Raw genomic sequence first — 18,701 nt, forward strand, 5'->3', positions numbered from 1 at the left:
TAATGAGAATATGTAATGATCATATCCAATTCCTTCGAGTTGAAATCAAGCGATCATATCCAATTCCCTCAAGTTGTTAAACATATTTCTTTTATTTTAAAAATTCTCTTTTTGTTATTAGAAAAGTCCGTGACTCGTTGATATAGTCTTTTTGTACATACCAGTATGACGTCATTTCTTCGGACATTTTAAAACGTTTTGTTCGCTTCAGAATGAAATAAAATTTGACAAAAATAAGATTTTCAGGTGAAAAATGTGAGTGTTTTGTATCTTATTGAAGAAATCACATATTTCCGTTGCCATGGAGGAAATGTACATCGCTTTACTTTGAAAATCATCAGTGACCTAACAAATAGCCAATTGAAGTGTCGCAACATCGTTTCATGATGCTGGATAAGCCAATCAAATTAACGCATTTTTCGAATTACTATTTCGTATCACACTCCGTACGTGTTCATGCGAGAATAGAAAACGGGCCACAACCAAAAGAGAATCTAAATTCCCACCCATCATCCCGGTCGACCCACATTACAGCTCCTGCCTTTTGAATTTACTCCCTACTTGATCTCACCCTGAATATGTATGAAATATTGGACAACAATAAATCAATCAAAAAGCTTGGTCACAACAAACCAGAGCTTCCAATCTCAATTAATTTAGTTCTTTACAAGGTGTCTTCACATGTATATGAAATATTCACAATGGATTTTGATAAAAACAGAATTTTGCCTTGCACCAGGCCACATACGAACCCCTCAAAGACTTGTTGCAATGGTTCTTTAACGTGCACAGAGGAATCAGATTTAAAGTACCCATTCTGACCAGACATGTCTGCGAATTTATGCACGCCGCACAGCCTAACGAATGTCCCACTTATACAAGTAAGAGCTTTTGTCGGTCGGAAGAAGACCACTGTGACCATATTTCTAGACCCCAGTCACTCTTGGGGTTCCTCAATATGAGATTTTCGATATAATAATAGATAACACGACAAATTTTCTGAGTCTGACAGTCAGGTGAGCTTGTACTGCGGGTGGTGCACCCGGTCTCGCCCCATTTTGAGTTCCTGCGATTCCCTCGCATGCTCCTTTCACTTGGTTTGTATATTCAAAATGGTTTACGAGTTTTAACAACAATTTACGGTAAACTACTCTTATTTAATACTAACATTTTCTTATATTATAATAGCTATGCTAAAAGTATCCAGTATCCTAAAATACAAGTTTGGTATTCCTAAAATACATCTGTATTATAAGTTCCCTGAGGCAAGAAAAGTATATGTCCATCAAAAGGCTTAAGGATATTAATCTTGTAAAAACAACAATTGTTTATGAATTATTTTAAATACGAAACATGACAAATGACGAAATATGACGAATATAAATTATACCATTAAATATACATATAATATAAGTTACAATTAAACTAAGACCTATAAGGATAAGGCGATGAAGGACGTTGCTTTGTCTGTGAGTTTCTTTGCTTGGTTTCTCCTAAAGTTTTCATTATGTGCTGTGGAATTACCGGACACTGAAGAAGTCCATCAAACAATACAAGATTCCTTTGCCTGTCGTAAAAACAATCCAGCTTTATCTGTGTCTATTGTGAAGAAAGGGAAGATTGTATTTGCTGATGGCTTTGGAGTGGATTCTTTAGATAGCAAGGAACCAGTCACTAATACCACACTTTTTGGAATAGCATCATTGACGAAGGGGTTTACAAGTGCACTCTTGGCAAAACTTACTGACCACAGTAGAGAGTAAGTTTAGATATCTTTAAAATTAAGACCACGAAAAAATTATGTTCAAACAAATTCTTTGATCGATGAGTAAGTTAAAATATCTTTATGTTTAAAACTGCGAAAATATATGTTCAGACAAACTCTTTGAAGATAAAACAACTTGAATTACTTATTATTATATGTCTAGAAAAATGCATCCCTACACAATCATAAAATTGCACTATCTTGTTAATTTACTAATATTGAGGAATATTGTTGCGACCTGTCTATCATTTTGTTAAAGCTTGCAGGTGAGATAATACAATATAATATTTAATGTGTTTTGAAAACTAATATATTTAATTCAATTACAAATAAAGACTACTTGCTGTACCATAATTCCACGTAGTGCTATGAAAACCTCTTGAAAATGATTTCTGATCTTTCCACTCTGTAGTTGTGTGGTCCTTAGAAGTAATTAAATCGACATAGAATTGTCAGCGAAAAAAAAAACGATCTTGGAAGATTAAAATTATACAGCAGATTTTAGCCCCAAAATACCCAAAGAACCGTCTGTTGTCGTGACTTGTAGATGTCCTTTTGTTATTTTGTTGGGTTGAAGTCATACCTTCGTTTCCTTTTATTTATATGAGTTACTTCAGTATGTGTATTTCTCAGTTTAATTACTTGTGTCTCATCTGCACCTGCTAAAGGGATATTTCATCTGCACCTGCTAAAGGGATATTTTTTGTTATCACGCAGACACCTCATTCTACGTATGGTGTGCTGGATTAAACCAGTTCAACCAGCTGGCTGAGCATTTAGTTGCATTTGGATATCCGGTTCCAGATTGCATCATGGCTTCCATGCGCTTTTATCTTGCATACCTTAAATCGAAACTATCCATTTATCGGTCATTTACCTTTATCCGATTATCCATAACCCGAAAATAGACAATATCCAGAAAAAATGTTTCAACGAAGCCAACTAGTTAATAGTAGGTCTCCTGCTACTATCTATAATTTTGGACTAGATATATTGGATATGTATATATATAGTATTTTAACAACTTGAACAGATGCTATTTAATTTCCTTCAGAGATCTGGTGTTTTTAAGTTCGAAAACATTCATAATATATCTTATCAAAAATATATCACGCGAATAGTATTGTGTAGATCAGTCATTTTTCATATATAAGTCAGTGTATAAGTTGTACCATGGAATTCTTATACTTCCAAGGTTGTACAAGGGACGGCACATATGTCGGTTCTACTGTAATAACGTGATCAAAAATGTGTTGCATTGATATAAACAAGTTCAAGTCAAACAAAAATAGATGTGTTATTTGTCATTTCCTTTTCCCGCTGTTGGCAGTCGTTTCATAGACAGTGTGTTCTTTACGCGTGTTAAAATAAATATCATATTGTGAACTAGGACTTGTTTCCCCCCCGAGGTCATTTTACTTCTAAAAGAAATGGTGTATACTAAAAAAAAACATGAACTTTGATGACAGTATACAAGGTAATGTAGCTTGTTAGTTAACGTGATTGTTAGTTGTATAGTCATAATTTTTAACTGATATATAGCGCAAACAATTTATTACATATAAGGTTTGTGTCGGTCTAACGGAAAAGAAGAAGCCGGTACAATAAGACCACTTTTTGGCCCGTTTTATATTAACAAAGTATAACACATGTTAAATAACGTAGTTCATGTGTTCATAAGATAATGATGATGGATGGCTGTTTAACGTCCAACTGCAAATTAAATGCATATTCAGAACAAAAACATTGTAATGTGATATGAATATTAATGTTCAAAAGACATTAGTATTAGATTTCAAAATTAATTATTATTCTGAATTTTTCCTTAAGTATTCCCATTAGGTCTTCAAACGTCTTGCCTATCGTGCAAAACTACGTTTAGATTTTATAAATTTATTACTATGTTTGGTAACAATGACCGTATTTGCTCATTGATGAAAGCCGTATGGTGACCTATAATATTCATTCAACCTCACATTTTCCCTCAACTAACCTGCACACTATTTGCTCACGCAAATGTAATACCAAAATTTTATCGTATCCCGTGAGGCTGATCTGGTATGAAAATATGTAGCTTATCATTATTCGCAACCTACTGGAGCATGATCTGCTTACCCTCCAGGAGCCGTGACTTGAGACCACCCCGATTTTTGTTGGGGTTCGTGTTGCTCAGATTTTAGTTTTCTATGTTCCGTTTTGTTTTGTGTACTGATGTTTATCTTTTTGATCGTTTTCTGCCATGACATTGTCAGTTTGTTTTCTACTTATGAAATTGAATACCCCTTATGTATCTTTCGCCTCTCTTTTGGTAATCTTTACAATTACATAAGATGAAAAAAAAAACTTAACACGACCACCATTTTTGTGGTAACCCGATTTATCGGTAAACGGACAGAAAGTCACAAATTTGATAGGACAAAAAGTCACAAATAATTTGTTTATAATTGTTTTAATATATAAGAGAAAGATCTTGAAATGATTACTTTATATTATATTTATTCATGTTACAGTTAAGTAAATTGTTCATAAGCCTTGATAAATGAAGATTATCAAAATTAAATCATGTTAAGGATATATTTTCTTGGCACCATGAAGCCATTTAAGTACCAAGCCACTTTGACAAATTGTTTTCTTAACAATTATTTGATCATTATTGATTTTTTAGTATAAATTTTGTTTACAAAGTTGCTAATATATTATAGTTCAATGTTCTTCTTCAAAAAAATAATCTCGAAACAGCATGTCCTAAAAATTGGTTACCGAAATACGGTTTTTGTTATTTTTGGCATATTCTGTTAGTTAATGAAAAATATAACATTTTTCTCGCTTGATTTGTCCAAAAAATATAATGCCTTAGGTTTAGGCGTTCCCGATAAAGGTAAACCCAGAAAAGCGCGTCGGACGCAAGAAGTGTTATTTTCTTCTACTATCAATGGGTCGATACCACTGCTAGTGGACTTTTAATCATTAACCATCAGCTCAGTAGTCTCTGTTGAGAAACTGTTAAGATACTAAGGGTCCAACTCATTTTTGATGATATAGCTCCTAATGTTTGTACGTATTTATACATCCCTGGCTTTCAAAGGTAAATCCAGAAAAGTGCTTCGGACGCACGAAATTAATAAACTGTTATTTTCATTTACTATCACTGGATCGATATCACTGCTGTCAGGTTATCATCAGCTCTGTAGTCGGTGCTTTTGGTACTGTAATGATTTATGACACTTTTTACTAAATTTTAGCATTAAATAAATTTAGAAATTGTAAAGAAACTAATAAAAGTTCCAACTACCTCAGGCAGAGTTGACCGTAGATGAATTTAGGCTATTATTTTTAGATTCCCTTTGATCATAAAGCTTCTAACGTTTCTTTGTATTCATATAGCCCTGGCTTTCAAATGTTCAAGTTTGGGCGTTCTTGCTGAAGATAAATTTTGAAAAGCACCCTGGAAGCACGAAACGTATAAAGTGTTATTTTAATCAGCCGGGCGTCCTGGCTCACTGATTGCTAACGCTGACAATATACCTATCGACGAAGTATAAGATTGGGTCAGGATGCCAGGTTATATTTCAATATACACATCTTTACAATGAGAATTCCTCTGCATATTGATATCAATGCTAATAAAATTGATTTGTTGATAACAGGTACAGTTTGAATAGCAGAGTAGCAGAGTTTTATGGAAACCACCCGGTCTTTGATGGCTATCTTAGGTCTAAATTCGCTACCATTAGGGACCTTCTGTCGCACAGAATGGGGATACCAATGCATAACTTTATACGATTTGATAGTACACTGAATAGGAAAAATCTAATCAGGTAAGTTTCAATATTTTTGATGAATTGTTAATACATGTAAGCAATAAATTACTTTCGAGTCGCTGTCAGTACGAGGATATTCACGAGGATGTATATTTATAAAAAACAAACACATGTGGAACATTTTTATTCAAATGTTCCTATCAGTCATGTGTAAATTTGCCAAACGTGCGTCATCCGTCCATTTGAAAGTCACGCACGTGGAAAAAAAAGGATTAATATAAGACTTTTATAAATGTTCTTCCTGGATGTTTTAACTTGTTTCCGGTCACTATACGGCTCTGATGACCGAAGCATATGCGAAAGATGACGTTTTGTGAACCATAAACATGGATAAACTAAATTTTTCAGACAAATGTCAAATGAATCACTAGACTATTATTGTTATTTTGCTGCTGAAAGGTCGACCAGTATGCCTATAAGCCGTGGTTAGGTATACTGATGAGCAACGTATAGAATTTTGTCTGTGTCAAAATGCTGAATCATGTAATAGAATTATAGCAGTAAGTCAACTTATATAAAAGTGTTGAGTCTACTTGGTCTGTTGTCTGTTGTCTAAAGGGTGATACAACAATTTAACATTGTTCAAATGATAAAATCTACCAGCTAAGTAAAACACCAGAATAAACCTTTTAAGTAAGTAACGTCCGTGTGAGACCATCATGAGAAGTCATGGTTGTTAAACACTCCGTAGTTATTTCTGTATACAATTAAGAGCTAATGATTATAGAATGAGACTTTGGTTGACTTGTTTGCTTTGTTTGTATAAATGTTTGCTCAAGCATTGCAATTAAATCTGACATCTGTAAACAATATATTAAGAAGGCGGAGTCAAACCTGTATACATTATACTTAGATTTGATTGGATGTTATCCTGGAGGTTAGGAATCTAAATATAAGTCTTACTCTACAAGCATTAGGAAATTAGCTCTAAATAGATGAATACATAGCGCAAGTCCTACCTATAGTTATGCAACGTAACTGTATTTAATGTAAATGAAATGTGTTTTTAAAGCATTTTATTTTTATTTGAAGCCAATCAATAATTGGTTTCTGACTTGTTTTATTTTGTTTTATTGAACAGACGTCTAAAGGAGCTAAAACCAAGAGGAAGATTCAGGGACAGTTTTTACTACAGTAATATTATGTATGGACAAGCTGCAAGACTTGCTGAAAAAATTGGCAAAGCAAAATATGAAGATTTAGTTAAGAACCATTTATTTCAAAAACTGGGAATGACAGATTCCGACTTTTTCACTACTGCCAATGAAAGTTTAATTGACCTGGCCCAGGGTTACCTAGATGTTTATGGAGAGCTTCATCCGGTCCCTTTTGAATTGTCAAGGTAACATTTGAAATGATTATTTACCGAGAACAGAGAAGTTGAATAAGATAAGACTTTGAATTGCATTGGTATCTTACAAACTAAGTTATTTATTTTGCAGTTTTCTTGAAAATATTTTTGTTATATTGTTAGTAAGAAAAGAAAACAACAATATTTCATCAGTCCAAAAGGCCGAAAGTGATAAAAAAAACATGACAATGCTGGAAACTATAAATCATATAAACGGAGAACTGTTGTCATATTCCTCAAATCTATATTACCATCAGAATTTCCTTTTCATTTTATTCTGTACTGCAAATGACTTAATAATAAACATATCTAGTTCTGATTCTCCTCTGTTATAAGGTTACTGTTTTTTACGTATATCATACACCTCCTGTTACATATATGTTTTAAATTTAGTTTTAATTATATTGTAGGAGATGGAGTGACTTATGTGGCGCGAACTGTATTCTCAGCAGCGCGATAGACATGGCAAAATGGATGATGTTTCATTTGAGTCATGGCAAGAATCAAGATGGCCGTCGAGTAATGTCCGAAGATGCACTAGAAGATACTCATAGACCAGAGAATGTGTTGGCCAGGTCGTCATTGTCGAAATATTATACGAAACCTAATGTACCAGAAACATTTAGTCAAACTGGATATGCTTTAGGATGGAGAACAGGACATTATAGAGGTAAAGTAACAAATTATGTACAATAATTAAATTATTGTTATACAAATGTATGTACGTTGGTTTATAATAGTACAAAATGTATTATGATTGATATCTTATTTCATCATTAAGTTATGTGCATGTATTAATATTGTATGTAATTTCAACGACTGTTAAATGAAATAAAAGTTTTTAATTGCATGTGCAAATACATGCAAGGAGAAGTGGTTTGATTACCAATGAGACAACTATCCCCCAGAGACCACAGCACAAGGATGTATACTATGTATTTTATTAGGTCACTGTACGACCTTCAAAAATTAGCAAACTATATACCCAAACTATATACCGTACAGTTAGTTATAAAAGGCTTCGACATGACAAAATGGGAAATACTTCTAAAGAGAAAATCAATACAGAAAGAAATACTATGTATTAAAACTTTAGGTCAACAATTTTGAGACAAGCAAAGCAAAGAAGTAACATAAACCGTCAACTGTTAGTAATTGAGTTTGATTTATATTGTATGAAAAGTAAGTTTACAAGTATGTGTTACCACTGCAAAAGTATACTTTCTGGATTTCAGACTTTCAATACATAATAATATGCTAAACAAACTAAGACCTAAAATATTAAACACTCAACAAAAAACTACAAAACAAAACAAAACAATAAAACAAAACAAACCAAACTTAATTCCAGGGGAATACTCGATTGTTCAGAAAGGGTAAGCAGTTCTTGTTGATAAATAAAAATCTGGTAATAAGACGTATCTGGTGATGTCATAGGATGCGAAAGAAGGATTGTGGCTAAGGTAGTTGATGATATCAATTTGTGACATAGGCATTCCATAAAGGCCAATCGAGCGGGACAGTTAACTGAAAATATTTGATATTTTATAGGTTACAACATATTAACACATACTGGTTCATCATGGGGTTACAAGAATATGATTACACTCTTTCCCGATATGGATGTCGGAATTTATACTGCCATGACAGGTGATGACGATGACTTCCTGTTCCGGTACAGTTTACACCAGTATTTAGCAGATACGTATTTGGGTATTACTCCATGGTTGAATTCCACCTTGATATGTTCCTTCCCAGACCCATGGCTACCGGTCAAACCAAAGAGAAATAAGCCAACTATAAAAAAGAATTTAATGCCAAAGAGAAAATTAGATGATTATTTAGGAATTTATGCAAATGACGCATACGGGAAAATTGATGTGTTTATACTTGATGAAGTTAATAATACAAATAAACTGATCGCTGAATATGGCTATACTGATCTTATCTTATATCCAAAATCAAGTAAAGACGATTTTTTCTTTGAAACTGATGGAATTGCAGCAATGCTGATAAACTTTGGCACAATACAATTTAAATCTTCGAATGGAATTATTGATAAAATGAGAATTCCAAGCTTTGAACCGAAAGACCCTCCAATATTTAAAAGAATAGACAAACCAGTTTCAAATCCACCAGTTGTTCCAAAAGATCCTATTGTTCCATCAGAACAGTTGTTTCAAAAAGACTCCATCTCATCTGGTTCCGAAGGAAAGGGAACTGAAACTTCATTGTTGACCAAAACTCCGGTCTCGGAACCTCAAAACGTTCCACCAAAATCTACAGAACCAGAGAAGACAACACGTCAGGGTAAAACTGACGCATCTAAAGGACAGACAACAAACAATGAAATAACAAAAGGAGAGCCTGACCTTATAAATACTGAAACTAGGAAAACAAGAGTGGAAAACGTACCAGATAATCTATCTGAAAATCAACCCGACTTGTTTAATACTGAAACAGTTTTACCTTCGAAATCCGTATCAACTGATCAAGGAACCGAAATAGGGGTAAAAAATGTTAATTCGGATCTTCCGAAACCTGACCAATCAGGACAAATGAATAAGGATGCAAAAAATACTGAAAAGATGGATAATAAAATACCGGTGAAAAGTGAAAGTTCTGTGGATTCTAGCAACATTCCTCTTAAAACGGTGAGAACAAAGGAAACAGTTCAAACAAGCACGAAATCCAGACGTCAAAAGAAAAAACCTTCACCATCAATTATACCAAAGAAAGCAGAAACGGTCTCAAATCCTCCACCATCAAACATACAAAAGAAAGCAGAAACGGTCTCAAAGCCAAAACCAACAGTTGCAGATCAAAACCCATCATCGCCTGCTTAGATAATACTGCATGAGTTTAACATTAAAAAATTAAATGAAATAACGATAGCCATTAAATAGATATAAGAAGATGTGGTATGAGTGCCAATGAGACAACTCTCCATCCAAGTCAAAATTTATAAAAGTAAACCAATATAGGTCAAAGTACGGTCTTCAACAAGAAGCCTTGCTATAAAAGGCCCTAAAAATTACTAGTGTAAAACCATTCAAACGGGAAAACCAACGGTCTAATCTATATAAATAACGAGAAACACTTATGAACCACATCAACAAACGACAACTACTGAACATCAGATTCCTGACTTAGGACAGGGGCAAACAATTGCAGCGGTTTTTTAAAGCATATCTTTGATGGATAGTTGTCCCATTGACAAGCAAACACCATCTCGATACATTTTATATTAAAGTAGCTGCATATCGCCTTGATCTTTGAAGTTGTGCAAAAGAATAAGGCAATGACAAATCTTCTCAGGTAGAGTGACAAAAAGATAATAATTCATAACAAAAAGAAACAACTTAAAATTCAATGCATGGCAGTCATTTTATTCAACAGTAATTTACATAATTCTAAATATTTAATTGATAAACTTACGTAACAGGCAGTACAGATCATTCATTACTCTCCACATTTAATGTGTTAATTTGCTTTATTTAACAATTACAGTCAAAAGATTGTTACCCTACGCTTCTTTAGCGTATGACCATGGCACTACAGAGTCCTTAAAATGAACAATAAAAGCCAATAACACTTTTATTAATTGTACGTGTGTATTTGGTGACTATTTTCACAATTAATGTATACCGTTTCTCCAAAAAGTCAAATAGATATGACACAATCCTTAAAACATCTTCCAGGAGCGCAAGATACTTTCAAGTCCGCCCGTTTCCTTTATATCCACGATAAAAAGTCCAATTTGGACAGAAAAAATATATAGAAATTTGCAATATCTAAAGGGGGGAAACATTTTATAGGAAAAATTCATGTTTTTCAATTGGGAACCATTAGAATTCAATAAATTAATAAGTACTAGTAGAAGCTGCACGATGGCATTTTGGTAGTGAGCATTTTCTGAAAGTTTCATTGAAATTCAAGCAATGTTTAGTAGTTGGGTATAGAAAATAGGCACGAAAGAACAAACGAACATACAAACACAACGACTTAAAGACATCATCTGCTAGTATAATAAAATCATAATCATATTGTATAGCAATGTTTTTTTTTCATGTAGAACGTTACTAAACATTACCATACGCTTATGCAGTATTGCATAAAACGGCCACGTGAACAGATTGAAGCTTAACATGGTTGTTTTTCAGACGTTTTGCTATACAAAAACAGAATACTGCACGAATATCGGAAAAGATTGTGCCTAGTATATACCATATTGCACATATTTTCATGACTTTGTTGTGTTATGTATAAAAGAAGATATGAGGGTGTAGATGGCGGTTTACAGAATAGCGAATAATGGGCAAAAGATATAAATAGATAATAGAGAAATATGGACCAAAAAAATAAAGAGTAGAGAATAATGAGGTGCTAAAATATAAAGAATAAAGAAAAATTTAAGAATACGGAAATGAAGGACACCCCCCCCCCCCCCCCCCTAAAATCCAGACCCTCATATATTGTGTATAAACCAAACTTCATCAACCTAAAGAGTTATTCCTCTTTACGTTTTCCATCCTATGATTAACTTTTTATTACATTTTTTTAAAAACATTTACAATAACATTTGAATCTTTATAACGTAAGAATAAACTTGGAACTCTTTGATATATAAAATATTATTTGAATTAGTCTTCTGTTCCAACTTTTTTTTAAATATCATAATACTGATGAGATATTTAACTTCCAAAAATAGGTTTTCATAAATATTTGAGCGTTAACTAGGCTGACTGAGATTTTTGAATCTCTTCTTTTATATTCTGAGTATTATCTTATCTGTTTATTAGTATGTATTTAAATTGTTTTATAATCAGAGAACAACTGTACTACATGAGAGTCTGGATAGGTTTTACAGAATAGAGAATAATGGGCCACATCTACAGAAAAATTATCCCAAGAAATAAAGGGTAGAGAAAAATAAAGGCAAACAAAATAAAGAATAGAGATTAATGGGGTGCTAAATTTAAAAAAAAATAGAAAATAATGGACAAAAAATGTAAAGTCAAAAAAAGACATAAAAGATTAAAGAATACAGAAATGAAGGACCCCATCCAGAACCTCCAAATGTTACATACCATTTGATTCTTTGATTCATATATTACATTCCTCTACTCACTTGGGTTCTGAACACTGTCTAAGTTATTCTTTTTTATTGATATTATTTAAAACATACCAGTAATTTGTTCTTCCTTTTAAAGTGATTGTCATTTAAAAAAATCAATTCAACTGTCCCATAAAAGCAATAAGTTATTACTTTTGCATACATGGCATACCATCAGTAGATATGTGTTTCAACATTTTTTCTTCTAGATTCCAAGACATAGAAAAAAACCTTGGTATATGTTCTGATGTATAAAAAATATCCCCCAAACAAATAAAAAAACTAGAACGATCTCAACATTTGATGATTTCTAAAGCTATTAACGCCTAAATTTTAGTCACATCACTTTGAATAAAATAACAAGATTGACAATAATTTTCAGCAATATAACATGATACATACATATGTCCTTTTCTTCTGTAATATACAGTTGTGTCATTTCTATTTCGGTTTATATAATCATTATAGAAAAATAATTCGTTATTATTCTATATAAAGTTCATTTGTATCCTTAATATCTAATTGTTTAATAGAAAACAACATTTCATTTATCTTAGATCTGAAAAATAAGATAATAAAAATAATACATGATGGAAACTTTGTAAAAAGAACACATGACTATGAAATATAATTGCTATACATGAAGTTTAAGTACACATGTACTTCTAGATCTTTTCACTAAGTTGATAACATATGTTTTTTCAAATATTTATATTAGCTGGTTTCTTTTAATTTATATTAGACAAAATTTTATTTCTATTTCAGTATCAGAATTAATTATTTTGCTTTAAATTTTTTCTAACCCATTTTTAATTTCACTGACCTTTTTTCTATATCAAAAATTTAGATATAATTACTTTATAGTGTATGGAATTAATTTATAATACACATTTGTACACACAAGTCCTCCTTTTTTACCATATTGCATGATACTTTATATTTCGGAAATCTTTTGAAGTGAATGAGACATCAGGCATACACATTCTCAATTTTATTACATATACTCTGTCAGTAATAAATTTTATCAGTAATCTTTGAACATTAGTAATGAATTTTATCAATAATCGTCGTAGTCTTGGTCGTCATCGGACGTTACATTGCTTTTATCTGTCTGGTTATAAGTTACATACTGCACTGGACATTTGTCATTAAGTATCAGTGACTGAAAAAGAAAATGTATATATAATCAGCAAAGACTTAATTATGGTAATTCGTGAATATAGTCGAATGAAAATAACACTGTTTAAATGTGTTGCGTCAGAGGCGCTTTTGTGGATTCATCTTCACTAGGAACGCTCATACCAACAACAGTCAAAGTAATAAAGTACTGAACATCGGATGACTGCAAGTTCTTGTGGATGGTCACAAGCACTTGTCTCAGAAAAAATAAAATATCTCTATACCTGAAAGTTAAGTTAAGGTACATCGATCTTTTTTTCTGAGACAAGTTCCTGTGTGGATGATGAATAAATGACAGAGAATTCAACCTCACCGTAATAATTATTATATTGTAGCGATATAATCATGGGACAATCATTTGTTATCAGTATAATCTGTTTGTTATATATTAGATTAATATTTGTACAACAGTTGTATATGTATAGCAGATCATCTTATTAGTAATAACTCTACCGGCAAAGTTTCATCCATTTATACCATCATTCTTTTCTACTATTCTAATGATAGTGCAGTGCAAGTGCATGATAGACACTCTTCTGTAATAATTCGTTTTTCTAATAGGTTTGATTTTAGTAGGCATTCATATTTCTCCCGCTAATGAATATGTATTGATGAAATTAATATATAACAAGCGATAAGAGATATTTATCCGGAAACACAATTTTTCGGTACGTGTGCATAGATATTAATGATTTTTTTACTTATATATATATATATTTCTCACGACAAAACATTTTCATATTATTTATTTATGTTCTTTATTTTCATGAGTATTCATTGAAGAAATGAATTTATAAAAAGCGATAAGGAATGTTATTTTGCACTCGATAATATCCGCGTATTTATACAAAATACGTTCGGTTATCAGTCAAAAACGGAAGTCACGTGGGTAGAAATGTCTGCGGCAACATAACACCGGAATGCCCTCAAGGTCATCCGCTGTAAAAATGAAAGCTTAAGATGTATAACTACCTAAAAATAGAATGGCTTAAAAAATAATCAAATCCTTCTAAGGTCAACTTTGCATGAGGTAGTTACGAAATGTAAAACCTTGTTTTTTAAATAATTTATCAACAGAGAATTTTTAATTGCAAACGAATGTTTTAAATCATGTCAGTACCGAAGCAACGAGTACTGAGCTCTAGGTACCATAGGGAACTTAGCAGTCCAGCAGCTACGATATCGACAAATGCTCTAGAAAAAAAATAAAATTACACTTTATAAATGTGTTGCATCCAAAGCGCTCTTCTGAATTTACCTTCATCATTAACGCCCATACCAACATTAGCTCGTCAAGTAAATCTTAGAAAGCTATATTAAATGAAAAGTTATGATACCGTGCAATCTATATAAAATGGTCTACCTTTCCACATACCCATGCCACCGATATAAGATGTTCTACCCTTTTGCGTATTCAATCAAAGTTCGAAAATGACCATTCAAAAGTCAAAATTATTTATACGCAGTTAGCATTCCATCGATTCGAAGTCCTGTTTCAGTGTTAAAACAGTATTTATGAATAAGTGTTTTTTTTTCAATAGATAGATACACGTATACATTTTGGAGAACAGAATACGTTTTGTCTCTATGCCACCCAAATCATTCATTACAGTGGGTTATTGATCTGGTTAAAACAAAAACACGCGGAGAACATTAACTTGAGACAAAGTCTTCATAATTAGACAACTATGTTTTCAGAATTAAGTTAAATTCTGTATCTCACCATTTTTTCTTCTTTTCCTGGAGGGTTTCGAATGAAGAATAACAATGGTGCATAAAGCAAATTTAATATTGCTATAATCCACAACATCCTGGAATAAACATGATAACTATTATTAATATTTTTTTTTTATTCTTTTTATAAATAAAAACGAATTTATATTTTTAGTTGTTTATTCGGGTTTCAACAAGAATTGAATTGCACGGAATATTCTTAACTGATCCCAACCTCCAAAAACAAATAAAGAAATAAAAGTATGAATAAAACAATAAACATTGAAAATAAGATATACACTTTAATCTAAATGTTGAATGAAGTCCTTTTTATGTGTCAATCAGGATAATATTTTAAGCACAAAATAAAACAAAGAAAAATAGTTAGAAATAGGACACGATTCCCCGCTAGCATTATCACATTTGCATGTTCAGTGAACAGCGAAATCTATGTCAAAACACTAATTTGGCACATCATTGTTTTAGTAAATTAGTCTATTAGTTTACTTCCTAATAAACACGAGTATCACGTTTAAAGTTGATGTGACCACATAGTACCTTAAACCAAAACTTTAACCTACCGTAAATTAAATATTTAACCTTAAACGGGGCGGACGGACGGACACAAAGACCAGAAAACTATGCCCCTACTATCGTAGGCGGGGCATACAAATTCTCACATGGTTATAAGTACACTGCAAGGATTTCAGTATTTTCAAAATTTCCAAAAGGATATTTTTTTGGGCTTAAAAACACTTACCAACCAAATCCCATGTGCGTTACTATAGTTCCACTTAACGCTGGACCTACAAACCAATAACAGTCATTTAGAGGTAAGATAAATAGTAAGAAAATATCATATGGCTTTTTCAATATCACACCTGTATCAACCCGAGACACCAATATAATCTCAAGAACTCTGCTCGAGGGATTATATTGGTTGAGGGTTGATACGGTGTGTGATATTGAAAAAACCATATCATATACACTTTATTATATACATGTACCTCAAGTACAACTAATCTCTCTTGTGTATTGTTCACGAGACATGACGTAATACATATTAGAGGTTTGATAAAGCTTTTGTTACCGTGACTGATATCGATTACGTGACGTCATACAGATTAGGGGTTTGATAAAGCCTTTGCAACCGTGACTGATATCGATATCATCACGGATGTGATACAGCACGATTGTCATCAATTGTATTACACATACAATTTACCTGTATTTACTACTAAGTATATAATAAAGTATTTTATTGGAAATATTAACTCGATGACTTAAAAATATACAAAGTTTGTAACGTCTCAGGATGTCTATTAGTACTTGGGCTGTAGAATATTTGAACATATAATGGTGTGCTTCCTTCATATTGATTTCGTCCAGGACATCCATAGACGTCACGAAAAGGTCATTTAGACTGTCATGCGATTCCAAAATAAACCTTTTCGCTTATACTGCAAACAAAACATTAACTGTACATATAATACATTTTCATAAGTATTTCGTATTCTCTTCAAAAAGTGATATATGATTTGTAGTGAGTTTGATTATTATGAATGAATTCGAAGAGATTTAGCCATCTTGTTCTGTTTTGTTTTGTTTGTTTTTCTTTCTTCTTTATGAACGTGGTAGTTTTTTTCATAGATTTTTTCCCATGACGAGAAGCAATCACGCCTTTTTCGTTCATGTTGTCTGCATTTTCATTTTCATTTGATTTTAGTATATATATTCAGACAGTGGTCGTTATAAACCATTCTTTATCTATATTGGCTAGAGGTATAGGGGGAGGGTTGAGATCTTACAAAACATGTTTAAACCCGCCGCATTTTGGCGACTGTCCAACATCAGGAGCCTCTGGCCTTTGTAAGTCTTGTATGTTTTATTAATTTTGGTTCATTTATATGTTTCGGAGTTCAGTGTGACGTCCAATTATCGCTGAACTAGTACAAATTTTTGTTTAGCGGCCAGCTGAAGCCCGCCTCCGGGTGCTGGATTTTCCCGCGCTGTGTTGTAGACCCATTGGTGGCCTTGGGCTGTTTTCTGCTCTTTGGTCGGGTTGTTGTCTCTTTGACACATTCCCCGTTTCCATTCTCAATATCATTATCATTCAGAATAGATGTTTAGTTTTGACGTTTGTTATTAATTGCTTTTATCTCCGACACCTCACACCCCAATTTAGTCCTTCTGAAGGACCAGAAGTTTATATAGGATCTGTGTTGTCCATCAAACTCTTGTTTTCTTCATATCGTATTGTGATTTATTTTGTCTCACTCTTTCTGTCAAGGTCTACTGGTTAAATAAAGGGTCATTCGCTGTTTCTTTCGAATCTTAAACTTTTTTAAGTAGCATACATACCAACAGCAAATCCAAGACAGAAAGCTACATCTGCAATGGCATAAACACTGCCATAAACAGACACGTGTCTAAGGTCTACTAGATACCCCATATGAGGCATCATTGTGGAGTCTACCATTCCTAAAGTATAATAAGTATTCTATTATGAAGACAATAATATCATGATTGTTGAACATCATATTTAAGTTTGCATATAAAAAATGTTTGAAGATAATACCGGTATCATTTATTGGAAAATGTACATCTCACCCTTCGTGTATTTTAAAAAGAGAGATAAGATACACAGTGGACTATAAAATACATGATTTTAATAAATAGACAACACTATGGCAAAAAATAAACCGACCAAATGACAAACCAACAGTCCAAAGACAAAACTACACAGAAAACTGATGATTCAGAAACACGAATTTCAATAAAAATCGAGAGAAGCAGTTTCTTACTACTCCAGTAGTAGCATTGGTTGTGTTAATTTATAAGTGTGTGGGTTTGTGGTTAAGGTACACAAACGTACACCGAGTACACTTAATCACGAGTCCTTGAATTTGCTCGTTTGGCAACTCGATATAGATAAACTATTACACAAATTCAACTTATAAAGTACTGGAGTTTTTTTTATATCTTAGCTAGAAATATAATAGAATTCTAAAACCTTTATTTTTGATAAAATGACACCGTGTCATATATAATATAAATGTTTAAAAGAATATATTCCAAATTATGCCAGCTATTTGAACACGTATGTCTTCGGTAAACATTAAGTACCCATGAATTTATTCAAAATATGCAGTGAGATATATTTGATCTTATCAAACATTTCAAAAGAAACTGTTGACTTGGTTATCAAATACCATTTTCAGCAGTAAAATATCTTGACATTAGAAATGATATGCAAAAAACTGAATTAATTTATGAAAGATGCATAATACAAAACCTTTATTTATATTTTATGCTCAAACCAACAATGATGTTCAAACCTCAATTTATTTATTCTGTAATATAACCGTAGTTACCATTACTTACCTATTGCAAATCCTAAGCCAAAGTTTGGTGCTATTAAATGATAAATATTTTTGGAGAAAGGTATCTGAAAAACAAAATGAAAATAACATACAAATCATATCCCGCATCGAAAGTCTTCAATACCACATTTAAAAGAACCCGGAAATTCATTATTTCATAATTGAAATTTTGACATCAGTGTTTCTTCAGTTCTAACGAGTATTTTTAAAAGAAGCTAGTATACTTTATAACCTTCTGCGAAAATTGTTCCTCATTATGCTTGTATTAAGTTTTAGGCAACATTTTTACCAACAATGATGAGAAATCTTTCAACTGGTTTCAGCATTAATTAAGATCCACTGCTCTTAAACAATATATTCATGCAAATTGTCG

At 32.4% G+C, this 18,701-nt stretch overlaps 2 protein-coding genes across 2 annotated transcripts in view; one reads left to right on the plus strand and one right to left on the minus strand.

Moving 5' to 3' along the window:
• The first annotated feature begins 1,383 nt into the window (after nt 1–1,383).
• Nucleotides 1,384–9,831, plus strand: LOC127735305 (uncharacterized). Its single transcript, XM_052245444.1, has 5 exons — nt 1,384–1,759; nt 5,413–5,583; nt 6,668–6,928; nt 7,348–7,607; nt 8,489–9,831. The coding sequence occupies exons 1-5, from the start codon at nt 1,449–1,451 to the stop codon at nt 9,781–9,783; spliced, it is 2,298 nt and encodes a 765-aa protein (XP_052101404.1). The 5' UTR covers nt 1,384–1,448; the 3' UTR covers nt 9,784–9,831.
• Nucleotides 9,832–11,400: 1,569 nt separating this feature from the next.
• The window catches only part of LOC127735306 (synaptic vesicular amine transporter-like), a 44,852-nt gene continuing 37,551 nt past the window's right edge, over nt 11,401–18,701 (minus strand). Inside the window, exons 12-16 of the mRNA XM_052245446.1 lie at nt 18,330–18,393; nt 17,307–17,426; nt 15,706–15,751; nt 14,956–15,043; nt 11,401–13,215 (exon numbers count right to left, since the gene is read on the minus strand). Of these exons, the coding sequence (XP_052101406.1) occupies nt 13,111–13,215; nt 14,956–15,043; nt 15,706–15,751; nt 17,307–17,426; nt 18,330–18,393 (423 nt within the window). The 3' untranslated portion in view covers nt 11,401–13,110. The remainder of the gene's footprint in view (nt 13,216–14,955; nt 15,044–15,705; nt 15,752–17,306; nt 17,427–18,329; nt 18,394–18,701) is intronic.

This window comes from Mytilus californianus, unplaced genomic scaffold (genome assembly GCF_021869535.1).
Source record: "Mytilus californianus isolate M0D057914Y unplaced genomic scaffold, xbMytCali1.0.p SCAF_3, whole genome shotgun sequence".
NCBI lineage: Eukaryota > Metazoa > Mollusca > Bivalvia > Mytilida > Mytilidae > Mytilus > Mytilus californianus.

What these genes read in the sequence shown, in the direction of transcription:
- LOC127735305 (XM_052245444.1), top strand. Translation starts at nt 1,449, where the DNA reads ATGAAGGACGTTGCTTTGTCTGTGAGTTTCTTTGCTTGGTTTCTCCTA. An exon ending in AATAGGAAAAATCTAATCAG is followed by an intron (nt 5,584 to 6,667) that starts GTAAGTTTCAAT and finishes TTTATTGAACAG; the next exon opens with ACGTCTAAAGGAGCTAAAAC. An exon ending in GAGAACAGGACATTATAGAG is followed by an intron (nt 7,608 to 8,488) that starts GTAAAGTAACAA and finishes GATATTTTATAG; the next exon opens with GTTACAACATATTAACACAT.